Source organism: Halichoerus grypus, chromosome 4, assembly GCF_964656455.1.
Source record: "Halichoerus grypus chromosome 4, mHalGry1.hap1.1, whole genome shotgun sequence".
Classification (NCBI taxonomy): domain Eukaryota; kingdom Metazoa; phylum Chordata; class Mammalia; order Carnivora; family Phocidae; genus Halichoerus; species Halichoerus grypus.
Genome location: NC_135715.1, coordinates 94,153,605 through 94,169,159, shown reverse-complemented (window position 1 = coordinate 94,169,159; position 15,555 = coordinate 94,153,605). Strand labels below are relative to the sequence as shown.

General features: G+C 40.1%; 1 protein-coding gene across 2 annotated transcripts in view; it reads right to left on the bottom strand.

Moving 5' to 3' along the window:
- The window catches only part of C4H2orf76 (chromosome 4 C2orf76 homolog), an 82,029-nt gene that overhangs the window by 23,924 nt on the left and 42,550 nt on the right, over nt 1–15,555 (bottom strand). For both annotated transcript variants that reach the window (XM_078070679.1, XM_036079654.2), the window contains exons 4-5: nt 12,038–12,075; nt 7,734–7,815 (exon numbers count right to left, since the gene is read on the bottom strand). In XM_078070679.1, coding sequence (XP_077926805.1) covers nt 7,734–7,815; nt 12,038–12,075 — 120 coding nt within the window. The remainder of the gene's footprint in view (nt 1–7,733; nt 7,816–12,037; nt 12,076–15,555) is intronic.

The following is a 15,555-nucleotide window of genomic DNA, read 5'->3' as shown; positions in this document are numbered from 1 at the left end:
TCACTCAATTAACATATCCTCTAAAAACAGACAAGTAAAAACTCTTCAAGCCAAATAAACAGGATAATAGGGAGAGATGCCAAGGATTACCACTGGTCTCTTAGTTTACCAAACTCATCTCATCACAGAATTTATCACAAAAGAATGAAATTAAGGAGCTTAGCATGACATTTCAGTTAAAAAAAAAAGTTTTTGCTGGTTTTAAGAATATCAAATTTATTGTTTCTCAGTCATGAGTTACCCGTGCTCATTACAGAAAATACAGAAATGCTGAAAGAAGAAAATAAAGTCACCCATAGTTTCAGATCCTCATTCCAGTCCCAGTGCATCTTCAAGATTAAATGAAGATTAATCTTGATGAAAATCAGATTGCAAACTCTCGGCACAATGAGCCTGGGGGTGAGGGGGAGACAGGGCTGCGACAAACTGAGAATCAGTGAGAAGAGGCTGGAAACAAATGAACCCTGGGCAAACAAGAAGTTTGTACAGCTGAATTTTACATGAAAATAGCATTTAAAATGATGGCTAAGAGGCTCCACACGTGGAATCAGTAAAATGTTGAAGGGGGGGTTCAGAAAACTCAATATTCAGAGAGAAGATAATTTTGAGATCTATTCCTTTATATAAAAAGCTCCCGGGGTTTCCTTTTTTGAAGGGAAGCAAGCCCAAAGGTAGACCTATATCATTTGCAAGTAATTCTAATTATCCTCCAAATGCAGAATGAGCTAAAAGCACCCTGTTCTTCAGAATCACAACGCAAGGTTTTATCTACAATGTGCTATTTACATACAGAACTTTACATAGCGCTTTGCCCACGCAGCACTTTGCTCAATACACACTAACTGTAATTACAATTTTCACTTACTGCCGCTGACATTTATCTATACCCCTTTTGAGAAACAAATATATCGTAGAGTTCCTCAGTATGGTAATAATAGGTTCAGGATAAGCTGAAGTAAAGAAGAACTGACAAAGCATTTTTGTTTTGCCACATAGGTTTTCTTGGGTCTAATTAACTTACAGATCAATTCATTACTTATCTGAAGTATTTATATGCCATCTCTCACAATACACGCTCAACATGAGATCCCCTAAGATAAAGATTTTCAGATGAATACTTTTTTTCAAAACAACAACAACAACAAAACAAGACTGACAAATGGGTTCAACTCCCAATACTTCATGAAGGCTGATAAAATTTACACCCTTCAAAAACTGGAAAACAACACACAAGTTCAAAGTGGGTTACTCTAAACATTCAAAAGTCAGACATAAAATGTATTTTTTAAATTTTTTTAAAAAGATTTTATTTATTTTTGAGAGAGAGAGAGTATACAAGCAGGGGAAGCCCAGGCAGAGGGAGAGGGAGAAGCAGGCTCCCCGCTGAGCAGGGAGCCCGATGTGGAGCTCGATCCCAGGACCCTGGGATCATGACCTGAGCTGAAGACAGACATTTTACTGTCTGAGCCACCCACGTGCCCCATAAAATGTATTTTAAACTTGAGTAATGTGGTCCTCAAACAAACCAGATAGAATGCTTTTTAAAATCTGTAAAATTCTGTTGAAAATGTTTGAGAATGATGTCCTGTATTTACGCCACAAATTTACTTATCAATTAGAGTGAAAACAAATTACAGAAGATTTTCAAGACCTCTGCATCATCACCCCTTCGACCATTATCCCTTAAATTCTTGCTTCCCCAGTTCTACTTAAAATGGCTCCAAAGAACCCCAAGGAAGTCTACTATGTGCCAGTCCCCTAGGGCACCTGATTTTAAATTAAATGTGCTGCAGGCGCAGTGCACTCAGGTGCAGAGCGCCTTGGCGTGTGAATCTGAAATGAATGTAAAATCTAAAATCCAATAAATACATTGCCAGTTCATCCCTTTGTCTTACTATCAAATGAAATCAAGTAAGAACCCTCCAAATACTATGCACCATTTTAATGTGACTTTCAAGTTTAATGCAATGAACACAAGCCAGGACATTCAAACTTTGAAAATGAAATTAATAATTTTTTTAAGATTTTATTTTTTATTTGAGAGAGAGAGAGAGAGCATGAGTCAGGGGCAGAGGGAGAGGGAGAAGCAGACTCCCTGCTGAGCAGGGAGCCCGATACGACATGGGGCAGGGGCGGGGGGGGGGCTCAATCCCAGGACCCTGGGATCCTGACCTGAGCCCAAGGCAGATGCTTAACCGACTGAGGCACGCAGGTGCCCCTGAAATTAATAATTTTATAATGTGTCCAAACAGGTCAGCTCCATATATATACACACCTTTAACAGGAAAATAATAATGACTTTAAATAAAAGAATGTAAGAAAAACCAATTTTATACGTAAAAGCTCAAGAAAAATTCAAGGCAATATACTTAAGCTCCTAACTAATTTATTGCAAAAACTCACCTATCAATGAGGATTTATTGCACAGTTTTGAACTCCCTAGCCTGTACTAGTCGGCACCAAAGTAGTATAAGGCACAGCAACTGCTGTCTGAGAAGACAGACAGAGACATGCGCACGGACTCTGTATTACAGATAATTAATGATCAGGCAAGCTGTAATGTGATAATAAGTACAGGTTATTGGCCAAAAAAAAAAAAAAAAAAAATACAGGAGTGAGGTCTGGTTTCTGCAGCAATTTGAGACCAAAAGGACAAAGTTTTACCTTCTCTCCTAATCCAGGAGTATATCCTATCCTTCCAAGGTTCATAAAATCTGAAACTACAAATCATTCAAAACTATGCTCACAGCTGAGTTATATATTTATATATATTTTTTACAGCTGAGTTATATTTCTAAGTTTGCACCAAAGTGATCCAGCCAAGAGTTCCCAAACACAGTGCTTTATTTCACATTTGCTTCAAGCATCTGTTTTTTAGATCAGTGGGCAGAGAGGATTTCAAGGTTCAGTTTGAAGAGAGCAAACAGTAAAATAAATCTGACCTTTTAGAGACTGGACACAGGCCTGTGGATTCCCACAGTGGTGAAGGGAGGGGAAAAAGGGAAGAACAATCCAGGCCCCTTGTTCTGGAATCCCAAATTCCCCAAGCCCACCACCTACCTTCTTGAATACCAGACTACCACTGTTTTGATGTTTAAGGTAAAGAACAGCCCCTGTAAGACGCCATTAAGGGAGGAAAGCATGTATGCCCTAAGATATTATTACTCAAAAGAGGATGGGAAAGGCACCTGGAATGTTCAGGAAACACAAATCAAACACGATCCTGATAAAGAAGTGAGAGCCAAAGAATCCTGCAATATTAGCTGTACATCTGAGATAATCAAAAGGTGCTGGGCACAAAGTCAGGGTTCTGGTTGTGGGCAGACAACATAAGTTGACACATAAAATGAAAACCGACCACAGGGGAGCTTTGGAATGAGCACAGGATCCGGTTTGAAGCAAACTCTTCCCTCAGATAAGCACTTAGGGTTTGGCCCGCTGTATCTTGTTTTAAAATATTTCCAGTAAAACACAACAGGCTTGAAAAGAGTTACCCTGCCACCATTTCTTTCCTAAGGAAAGAGGATTCAAAAGATAATAGTAGTAGAATGTAGCCAAAGGAAAGAGATAAAACACCACCCCAAAACTACTGACATGCAAATTTACCACTTAGGGGAATGAGTCCATAAAACTACAATCATTAATGACAAGGTAAAAATCTTTACATTTACAAATAACAATTCTAAGTAAAGCTTTCTTCTTCCTTCAAAAAAAAAAAAAAAAAAAGCACATCTTTTTACTGAGGTCTTTTAGCTCTGAGTCCACAAGCGAAAATGTGCCCTGACGTCAGGCGCAGAATATACAATTAGGATCCGCAATGCAGTTAAAAGGCTGGGGCAGGAACCGGAGAATTTCTCTGTGAGAAAAGAGATCTTCAAACAAGTTTTTTCCCCTAAGATCCCCCTGCTCACAGTCCTTGTCTTCCTTTCATGAATTCTGCAGAAAAGTCTAATGATAAATTTGTTACATTGGCCTTATTCCCATGGCAACTGTGATGGCAGAGTGACAGCTCTAAGCAAGATCAAGTTGGGAAAAGGGAGAGTGAGGACTCGGAATTCTTCTCTTCAACCACTTAAAAACCTAACCAGACACGGCACCGAGGGAGGGGAAATTCCCTAGAAAAATCACACACTTCAGGTGTCATTTTTACAACTCTCCTCCCACTCAGAATTTTTTGTGGCTTCCAGGGACCACCGCCTCCTTCCCATGTGGATGTGAAGCTTCTCCAGGGCACAGCATGGCAGCTCCAGGTGACACGGACAGGAAGCCACTCCAGCCGGGCCAGGAGTCACCACAGACCAGGGCTGTGGGCTTGCCAGGGCTGGGGGGCAGCGTGAGGTTCCAGGACCACCCTGAAACTAGTGGGGAACTCGTGACAAGAATCTGATGCTCATCAAAGACCCATGGCCTTACAAGAATAACAGAAAGATGGATCTGATTCTTACCTTTACAGCTGGTTCATTACATGAGTCTGAAAATGACAGTTAAGCCAACAACTCAGTAATTTTAATAAATTCAAAACATTCGCCAATTGCCTTCTCTAAAATGGCTTCCAAATATGTGTTTCTGAGGGTCTCTACGTGCATCGTTCCAGATGTTTTCATAGGCTTTTCTCATTCAACTCTTAGGACAACGCTCTGAAACAGGTTCAGTGGTTTCTGTTTTGTCTTACAGGAATCAAAACAGAAGTTCAAAAACACTAAATGGCTTATGAACGGTCACAAAATAAGTAAAATGCATTGTTCCAGATGTTTTCATAGGCTTTTCTCACTCAACTCTTAGGACAACGCTCTGAAACAGGTTCAGTGGTTTCTGTTTTGTTTTACATGAATCAAAACAGAAGTTCAAAAACACTAAATGGCTTATGAACGGTCACAAAATAAGTAAAATGCAGAGCCCTCATTCAAACCAATTTTCTCCAACTTTAGGAGTCTATTCTTTAAAATTCGTTCCTTAATTTACATGGGAACTGTAGAAAAATTTTAAATTACGAGGACAATTAGATAATACCGAAAAGGAAAAAAAAAAAAATCAAATGCTTGCAGTGCCACCAGCCAGAGAACCATTTCTACAATTTTGTTACATGATTTTTTCTTCATATACACATACAGACGTGTAAATATATACATTTATAAACAATAATGGCATCACACAATATATTCTACTTCCATGCAATAAAGAAAGCTCTGTATCAGTGATTCACAAATGGGTAGGGTGACAGAACCCTGCCACCCCGTTGAAGGCACATCTCAACCTCGGGGGAGTCACGGAGCTTAAGGAAGCATACTCCTGTTGGCCTGGTAACAGATGCTACAGGAAGGTAAGAGTGGCAAAGTCTTACTGGCCAAACTGACCGACAGGAAGTTAAGAGGTAATATACATTCCCAATAGTAGTACCAGAGAGTATCCACTTCGCAACACTCTCTTGGATACTACCACTTTTCTTGACGTCTGTTAGTTTTGAAATTACTGCTTGTCCAAGGTCACCCAGCCAATAAGTGGCAGAATCGGGTTGTAAACCCACACACTCTGGCTCCAGTCTCTAATTCTTAACCACTAGACTAGTATACTACATAAAATAGCATCTATCTTCATGTGTATTTCTCTCTGGACTCGTAAGACTGAACTATTTTTCATATGTTAGCTATTTCTTCTATCAGTAGGATTTCTTATATTTTTCCAACCTAATTATAAGAGCTTTTTATAAATTCAGGCTAATACTTTTTGTCATATATGAAGTATTCTTTTCATAGTTTAGTGCTTCTCCTTTAACTCTGTTTACATTTTTTAGTTTTTACATGGACGAATCTATCATTTCTCCCTGCTCTATGGCTCTGCCTTCAAGGTCATGCTTGAAGAGCTTTTCTCCCCAAGATTATGAAACTACTAAGCTACATTTTATTTAAAAACAATTTTTTTAGGGGCGCCTGGGTGGCTCAGTCGGTTAAGCGTCTGCCTTCGGCCCAGGTCATGATCTCAAGGTCCTGGGATTGAGCCCCATGTTGGGCCCCCTGCTCAGCGGCGAGTCTGCTTCTCCCTCTCCCTCTGCCCTGCTCGTGCTCTCTCTCTCTCTCTCTCTCAAATAAATAAATAATCTTTTTTAAAAAAATTTTTTACATTATGACATATAATCAATCTACAATTTATTTTGGAATAAAGGTTGAGATAGGATTTAAATTTTATTTTCCCAAATACTTTGGCAATGGGCCCAACATCATTTTCTGGCTAATTCATTCTTACCCCACTTATTTGAGAGGTCAAAACTTTATCATATTGTGAGATCTTACTTTTTTTTAGTTTGTTTCTGATCTTTTCCATAGAGGTTTCAATCCCTACATCAATACCAAACCAGTCCGGGGGCGCCTGGGTGGCTCAGTCGTTAAGCGTCTGCCTTCGGCTCAGGTCATGGTCCCAGGGTCCTGGGATCGAGCCCCGCATCGGGCTCCCTGCTCCACGGGAAGCCTGCTTCTCCCTCTCCCACTCCCCCTGCTTGTGTTCCCTCTCTCGCTGTGTCTCTCTGTCAAATAAATAAATAAAATCTTTAAAAAAAAAAAAAAAACCAGTCCGTTGTAAGAATTATAGCTTTATGTTTTAACAACAAGCGGGGCTAGCTTCTAGATGCCCCGTGCCTCAGTAACACAGGTGCCACTTGCTATAATAATATACCAGCATTTGAGGAAATAAATGCCAAAATAAAAACTGTTTTCAAACAAGAGCAACCTTACATATTTATAACATGAAAAGACACTAAATGTAGCCAATAGTGTAGACAAACAAGGAAAGTAAGTCTAAGATTTTGTAACATGTTATTTAGAATCCTATTTAAATGAGAAGACCAGTCAGGAACTCACTTTAGCTACACGTGTCACTCAAAACTGAATTCCTGACATATGTCCTTAAAATAACTCAATAGAACACCTGTCAAAAAAAAAAAAAAAAAAAAAGTAAGGCTTCCTAACATGGACCTCTCTGAGAGGGCCCCGTAAGCTGTGTGTCTGGATAGTTACAAAGTGTGATTTGGACTGTTTCCTTAGAGTCACGGACCACAAAGGTGCGTCAGAGGCATAGCACCTTCAACAGCTCACACCTCTCTGAAAATCTTCACTCCCATTGCCAGATAACCTTCAGGTGTACATACACAGAATTAGAGTGACATCTAATGGTCACAAAACACGTCACATGGCATTTCTTTAAAATAGCACTACATGCACATTATAGGCTGAAAAGCGAATTTGGGCCCCCTTTCGAGCGCACACGCTAGGCTCCTATTTGAAATTCCACGACTCGGCGGGCCCTGAGTGATCCGGAGGACTATTAGAAACCGCACTACACGTTATACAAACATCTCACTTCATTATTCCACATTAGTTCTACCAGGTCCATTTCTCTCAAACCATCAGTTCAAATGATGCTGATAAGAGTAAGTAGGTTATTAAGTGAGTAATAACCTGTCAATCACTTAAAACAACCCTCAGCAGAATTCTGAGCATACCTGCAGAAAAGAACTATTTGCATTCTGCACATTTGGAGAGCAGATATCGCCTGCCCTCAGTCAAACGCTCTGAACGTACATCATTCTCATCCTCCTCCTTTGAATAATTATCAGGGAGTGTAAAGAGCACCCAGGGTAGCATTTACTTTGCGGTGAGTTATCCAAACATAATCAGCCGGGTGTTGGCAGAGAGGCTGGGGAAGTGAGCGCCCATCCAGCACCATGGGGCACTCTTTCTCACCGATTCCACCGGCACGCAGCGTGCTGTCTTCTTCCAGAATGAGTGTGTCGTCGTCTTCCAGACTCAACACAAGCTCGTTCGTCTAGGAAGAAAGAAAACCTCCATCTTATCGGTACCCATATGTGCTTCATATTTGGTGAAGGCTTCTCGAAGACACAGAATTGTTACTCTGGGTCACAGCAATAACCAAAGTCACATGCTGTTCCCGTCATCATCAGGGCAGAAGCAAATGGATGTGAGCACCTACCGTGTGCACACACTCCATAAGTGCTGGGGAGACAGCGCCCTAGCATGGAGCTCTGGGGCCAGGTCTGGATGAAAATTTGGGTTCCACTGATGCCCCGCTCTGTGTTCTCCACAAACTACACAGCCTCTCTGAGACTCAGTTTCCTCCTCTATAAAAAAACGGGGAGGGGGCCCTGGGTGGCTCAGTTGGTTTAGCATCCAACTCTTGATTTCGGCTCAGGTCATGATCTCAGGGTCGTGAGATCGAGCCCCATGTCAGGCTCTGTGCTGGGTGTGGAGCCTGCTTAAGATTCTCTCTCTCCCTCTCCACACCCTGGTCCCTCAATCTCTCACTCTAAAAAAAAAAAAAAAAAGGTGGGGGGGGATGAATCTTCTTTCGCCCCATGGTGAAGATGAAATGAGATGAAGTACAGAAAACCGTAAGGGAGTGTCAGTCATAGAGCAAGGCCTCTCCATGTTAGCTGTCACTGTTCTGTGGCTGTTGTCCTCACCATCGTCATTGTCATCTCATCCTCACAATATTCCAGGAGTCAGAGAGGTTAAGAAACAGACCCAGAGGGGGGCGCCTGGGTGGCTCAGTCGGTTAAGCGGCTGCCTTCAGCTCAGGTCATGATCCCGGAGTCCTGGGATCCAGCCCCACATCGGGCTCCCTGCTCAGCGGGGAGTCTGCTTTGCCCTCTGCCTCTTCCCCCCACCCCCACCCCCACTCACGCTCCATCTCAAATAAATAAGGAAAATCTTTAAAAAGAGAGAGAGAGTAAGAAAAAGAAACAGACCCCAGAGTACACGGAACTGAGGCCCCTGAGCTCTGACCAGCCTGACTTCGGAGAGAAGCAAGTTTACCTGTATGGCCGAAAGTCCACGTATCTATAAAAACCTTGCCCTAAGAGCAAACACTTGATCCCACGTCATATTAACTTGACCCCGTGTCATACTGACTGTAACCTTTCTCTATGAGGTTTGGGGTGGGGGTGGATGAGTTGGCCCTCCAATGAAATTTACAAATCCAGTTAAACATTATAATATAGGAGAAGATTTTGAGTTGATATCTGCCCCTAAAAAGCATACAGAGGTGACCACTAGTTGGACACACAGTACCACCTGTCAACAGAATGCAGCTGCTTAGCAACATAGTCTATTTCTAGAATGTTGCTAAGAGGGAACAGAAAGGCCACTCCAGCAGCTAAAACAGAAGGCCCAGAAGCCATGCTCCACAGTCCACAACTTCACCCACTAGAGAGCGCAGGGCTTGACCTCCAGAGTACACAGATTAAAGGGGGGGGGAATGTTATTTAAAAAAAATCATTTTAGGGGCGCCTGGGTGGCTCAGTCAGTTGAACATCTGCCTTTGGCTCAGGTCATGATCCCAGGGTCCTGGGACTGAGCCCTGAGTGGGGCTCCCTGCTCCGCAGGGAGCCTGCTTGAGCAGGGAGCCTGCTTCTCCCTCTTCTGCTGCCTGCCGCTCCCCCTGCTTGTGCTCTCTTGCGCTCTGTCAAATTAATAAATAAAATCTTAAAAAAAAATCATTTTAGAATAGGTAGCACAAAGGGGCGCCTGGGTGGCTCAGTCATTAAGCGTCTGCCTTCGGCTCAGGTCATGATCCCAGGGTCCTTGGATCAAGCCTCAGCAGGAAGCCTGCTTCTCCCTTTCCCACTCCCCCTACTTGTGTTCCCTCTCTCGCTGTCTCTCTCTCTGTCAAATAAATAAATAAAATCTTAAAAAAAAAAAAAAATAGGTAGCACATACTCATGATACAAAATTCTCCAAGCACATAGGGAAGGAGAGAAAAGTAAGTCTCCTCCCAACCCTTATCTACCAGGTGGTCTAGTTTCCTTCCAGAGAACTTACACTAATTCTGGCGTATCCTTCCAGAGGCTGTCTCTGTACACATTCATGCAGGCAGAAATGTGCAGGTAAACTTTTCCAAACACATAACAGCATATTGCATGCTATATTCTAACACATGACTTTCTCCTCTTAAAATATAGCTTAAAATCATTCAAAACCAGTAATACGAGCTGCCTCAATTTATCAAGGCCGCGGGCTATTCCACTGAAGGGATACATATACACACACACACACACAAAAAACGCACTCTGTCCCCATGGATGGACGTTCAGGTTGTTTCCATCTCTTGCTACCATAAACAACCCTGCAACAAATACCCTCATAACGTGTATCATTTTGCCTTTGTATGAGTTTTATGTGTAAGATAAGTTCCTAGAAGTAGAATTGTTAGGTCAGAGAGCACGTGCAATTTTATTTTGGCAGATATTGCTAAATGACGCTCCAGAGTAGCCGTACCACTTTACAGGAACGCTACCAATCGCTGAGAGTACCTAGTCCCCAGAGCATCACTGACATGGTGTACTATCAAAACCATCTGATCCTTGCCAACCTAACAGATGGAGAGTAAGTGTAGTCTGAATTTGCATTTATTTTGAGTCAAGTCGTAAATATTTTGTTTTTTAATGGACTTGAAGGATAATTTTTTAAATGGAATTGTAAAACAGCATCATATACTAAGGAAATCAGGCCTTTTCTGTAATATAAGTTAGAAAATTTTCCCCATTTTCACTTATTTCTCAATTTTTTAGTGTTTTTTTTCCTAGAAAAAGGTGCTGAATGTTTGAATAAAGTAAAATTATCAATTTTTTATGGTTTCTGGGTTTTCTACCATACTTAGAAAGACCTTCACTCTAAGATTAATTTTAAAATTCCCTGTTCTCTTCAAATGTTTTTGTCAATTTCCTTTTCTTTTTGAAGTTTTTAATTATGAAGAATTTCATACAGAACAGCACAATGAACCCTCCACGCACCCATCACCCAGCTTGAACAAATGATCTACTCATGTTCAGTTGGTTTCACCTCTGTCCTCACCTGTGAGCTTTATTTTCACATTTAAGTCATTAATCCAGTAGGTATTTATTTTGGCATAAAAAAAAAAAAGATATGGATTCAACTCACTGTTTTCTGGATATCTCCCAATTGTCCCAGTAACACTTACTGAATCCTCATGTTTTCTTCATAGCTTTAAAATATCATATTTACTATACACTAAATTCTGATATATATTTGGGTCAATTTTTGGACTTTTAATTCTGTGCCATTGACCTAAGAGTTCATATGGCAGCACCACACTGTTTTAATTACTAGAGTTTAATAATATGGGTAACACATGTCAGGGCTAGTCACTCCCCTTTCTCTTCCTTTTCCTAACTATTCTTATTTATTTTTTGCATATTAGTTTTATAATCAGCTTCTTTCATTCATATATAGATGGGGTGGCATTAAATTCGTAAACTAAGAAAAAACGGACATCTTCATACTGTTGCATCTTCCCATCCAAATATCCTAAGCATTTCCATTTAAGTCTTATGTTGGATCCCTTTTGGCATGTCTATTGTTTTGTGAAATTCAGGTAGAATTTCATATAAATAAAACGCACAGATCTTAAGGGGAGTTCAGTTCAATGAGTGTGGACAACTGAATGACCCTCACTAGCATTTCGAAGACTCCCCACTGAGCAGGAAGCCTAATGCAGGGCTTGATCCCAGGACTCTGAGATCATGGCCTGAGCCAAAGGCAGATGCTTAACCAACTGAGCCACCCAGGCGCCCCAAGCATTTATTTTTTAATTCACCTAATTTCATTGTCTTCTCTAATCCTAGATACCCACCATAAACTCAATCAGCTTTCAAATAACTGTATACCAGAGATTACAAAGAAAATGGCATGAGGGTATGGCTGTTGTCTATGAATTAGTCACTTCAAAAAACATTTTTTTGCAAATTTAATTTTTATGTTAAATATTTGCTTGATATAGAACATGCACGCTTTTTAAAAAATTAACACTTTTTTAAAGGATCTACTACTAACAGGGGCTTAGTGGGGGTTTTTTTTTTTCCTTAATGGCTGTAGAAAGGGTACTTACAAAATAAAAAATGCTATTATAATGGGAAATATTTCAGAAGTACGTGTGTTCATTCATTCATTCACTGAGACAGCCAACGGCGATCACTTGCCATGTATCAGATACTACTGTATATGAAACGTACCTTTGCTTTATGTGCTTGATGAACAATCTTTAGTTTATCTGAAAGAAAAAAAGTCTTCATAAAAGATTATTTTAAAACTTCATTTGAATAATCTGAAATGGGAGGGTGCAGCTATGAAATTGAGAAACTTAAGTCCTTGCCTTATGATCCATTCACTTAAAAATCTAGTATACGGTAAAAAAAAAAAAAAAAAAAAAATTACTTTTATATATCATCACCTTAAAGGTCACTGCTGTTTAAAGATATTTGAAAGCCTTCGTCTTTGACACACACAACTGGGTGCCATAACCTGCAATGAACTTGGCACATTTTCCCTCAGAATAGAAGACAGGTGGATATTACTCGATCCTGTTTTTTGGAGTTGTAAAAGGCTATAATTAGCAAATAATGGAAAAAATGTCAGACATTAACATAAGCAGTTCAAAAAAACCTAGTAATATCTCAGAATACATATAGTGACAGGAGTCAAACGATTATCCTGACAACTTGTTACCACTCTCTGAGCTCAGGCTCACTGGTAATGTGAGCAGGGCTGCTAATGCCCAAAGAATATCAGTATTTGCCTCCTGGTTTTCAAACACTGCACAGGCTCACACCATCTAATCTGCTTTATTCAATCCTCCTTCACTCCTTAATCTGTTTATCTTGATGTCAGGCTATGCTATGCTTTTCCAGTAAGTCATTTCTCTACATTCGGTGAAGTCCGACTCTGCATCAGTGAGCTCTTAATTATAGCAGGGGCTCAGCATTTAACGGGTTTCAAGTCAGAAAGTTTCCAATTCTTCACTCAGTTTTGTTTAACCATCCAATTAATGTATTATGATTACATGTATTATTATATCTGGACAAACTCTTAACCTTAAACTAAAATTCATTTCTATCAATCATGCCATTCGATTCAATAAAGAATTCCAATAGTAAAATGAAAGGATCTACTTAAAAAACAGGCCTTGATTTAACTCTGTTCTAATAATACGAAAGAAAAGGGTAGCTACCCAGTTAAGAACTAGCACTGAATTACCCATTATTTTAAACAGTCAACTTTCAGTTATCTATTGCAATTTTTAACACAAGGTCAGCCTAATCCTAGGACTGCGACTATGTACTGTTAAGAACTAAAAATAAATCTAATCTAGGTGAAAAAATGCATATTAGGAATGTAAATACACCACAATTGCTAAAAATAAGCTCAGAATGTACGCAAGAAAATAAACAAATTGGCTTTTGGATTATCTGTTATTCTGAGTTACCTATTATCTTTTTCTCATTATAGCTAGATATCGGTTTATTATTAGAGACAAGTTAGAAAAGCCAGTAAGGGGGCGCCTGGGTGGCTCAGTCGTTAACCGTCTGCCTTCGGCTCAGGTCATGATCCCAGGGTCCTGGGATCGAGCCCTACATCGGGCTCCCTGCTCCGCAGGAAGCCTGCTTCTCCCTCTCCCACTCCCCCTGCTTGTGTTCCCTCTCTCGCTGTGTCTCTGTCAAATAAATAAATAAAATATTTAAAAAAAAAAAGAAAAGCCGGTAAGTTTTTTAACTAAAAGGATCCTACTTAAAGTCTGTTACAACCAACAAGCCAAACTGTGGTTTGATCTTACCAAATATTAGTCATGTTCTACATATTTTGCTAATGAGCCTTTATTAGAAATATCCTTGCTCTAATGGGTCCTGCAAACCCACAATAAGAAGGCCACATTTTTTTTTAGCAGAATAAGAAATGATTTGAACAGAAATTTTCAGATTTTTCCCTCCAACAGAAACTAGTAAGACTTGGTAAGAGGGTCAGGGAAACAACCAGCTAGCAAAAGATATTGTACTAATAATGTCCTTTTCCTTGTTGAATAATCTCTTTCACTTGTTTTTACTTCTTTAAAAAAAAAAAAATCTTCATTACTAACAGAAACAGCATCTGTGGGTATTGTACCTGAAGTGCAAATTCCTTGAGGAAAGTAACCTCATAAAAATAAAAAGAATCGGGGCACCTAGGTTGCTCAGTCGGTTAAGCATCTGCTTTCAGCTCAGGTCATGATCTCCAGGTCCTAGGCCCCACCGTCAGGTTCCTTGCTCAGCGGGGAGCCTGCTTCTCCCTCTGCCTGCCACTCCCCCTGCTTGTGCTCTCTCTGTCTCTTTCAAATGAATAAATAAAAGCTTGAAAAATAAATAAATAAATAAAAAGAATATATCTGTGGTGCATTTGACGTGTTCACACAAGTGGGTTTAATCACACACGGCCTTAGGAAATAAACAGTATCAGCAGCTCCACACGGCATAGCCACCAATAGTTACTGTACACAGGCACAGAGTCTAGGTGATCAGGATTTAAAAATAAGACCACATCCAATGTGCTTTAGAACCCAGTCTGGTCGGGATAAATCAGTCTTAGATGTAGATGTCAATTAAATAGGAGGAGGGGCTCTAAGAAATCTCAGACTCTCCGTGGTCTGGGTGGTCTGGCCAGCGAGCCAGCCCTTTGCCCAAGGGCATGGAGACAGCAACCAGCAAAGCTGAAATCTGACTCTTTCCACTCCCCAACACCCAATGTGTTCTATTCCCACAGAGCAGGTAGCAATACTGGAGGACAAGGACAGGTGAGAAAGTAACGTTTGGCCTTCCTTTTTGAACACAAAGCAGCAGATTGTTACAGAGCCAAACCCAGACTGGGTCACTGAAAGTCTATCAAAACCCTAGTGGTTCTCTAATTTCTCATCTCACAGATAAATGTGTTCACTTCTTCTGCCAATTCACCTGAATAGTATACAAATCCTAGGTCAAAACAGTGTTAATAAGGTGGGACAATATAAGAGGTACGTTATCTATCCCCGTGATGATTAACAGTCACATATTCTAATGCATTCAGTATCTAAAACTTATCTTTCAAAATGACTTATATGGAACACAAGTTGGAATATGTATGCATATGCATGCATATGCATGCACATGCGTGCACACACACACACACACACACCCCATGCAAAAAGGAAATGGCATCTGTAGGTTGATTCAAGTTTAAGGTTATATTGCAAGTCATTATACTCTGAAAGCCACAAAAGCCAGAATTGAGAAGTTTCATATTTACTTAACTGTGCTTTTTATTCCTTTCTCTTATTCAATATTTAGTATGTAAATTCTTTAAGCCCAATAAATCAAAGTACTTTCCACTCAGTGCCTCCAACTTCTGCTTGACTACCCCTTATGACCTCACAATTAGTCTCTGGATATTAAAATGCATACACACGGTGAAGATTGTGATTTCAAAGTATTTTAGGTCATAAGTTGCTCTACCAAATGCGAACAGAATTAAAAGCCACTCCAAAAAATGATCTGAGGTAATAAAAAATTTATACTTCAAAAAATGTCTGTACCAATTAACAGAAATATTTATTAGATGCGTCATAATTTTCAAGTAAGGTCTCAAACTCAAAGTTTGGTGAGTGTCACTATGCTGAAGGTTAATAACTGTACCACCTTTATACCAAATAATGGAACCCAACTTCCTGCCTCATTACTGCATTGTTTAA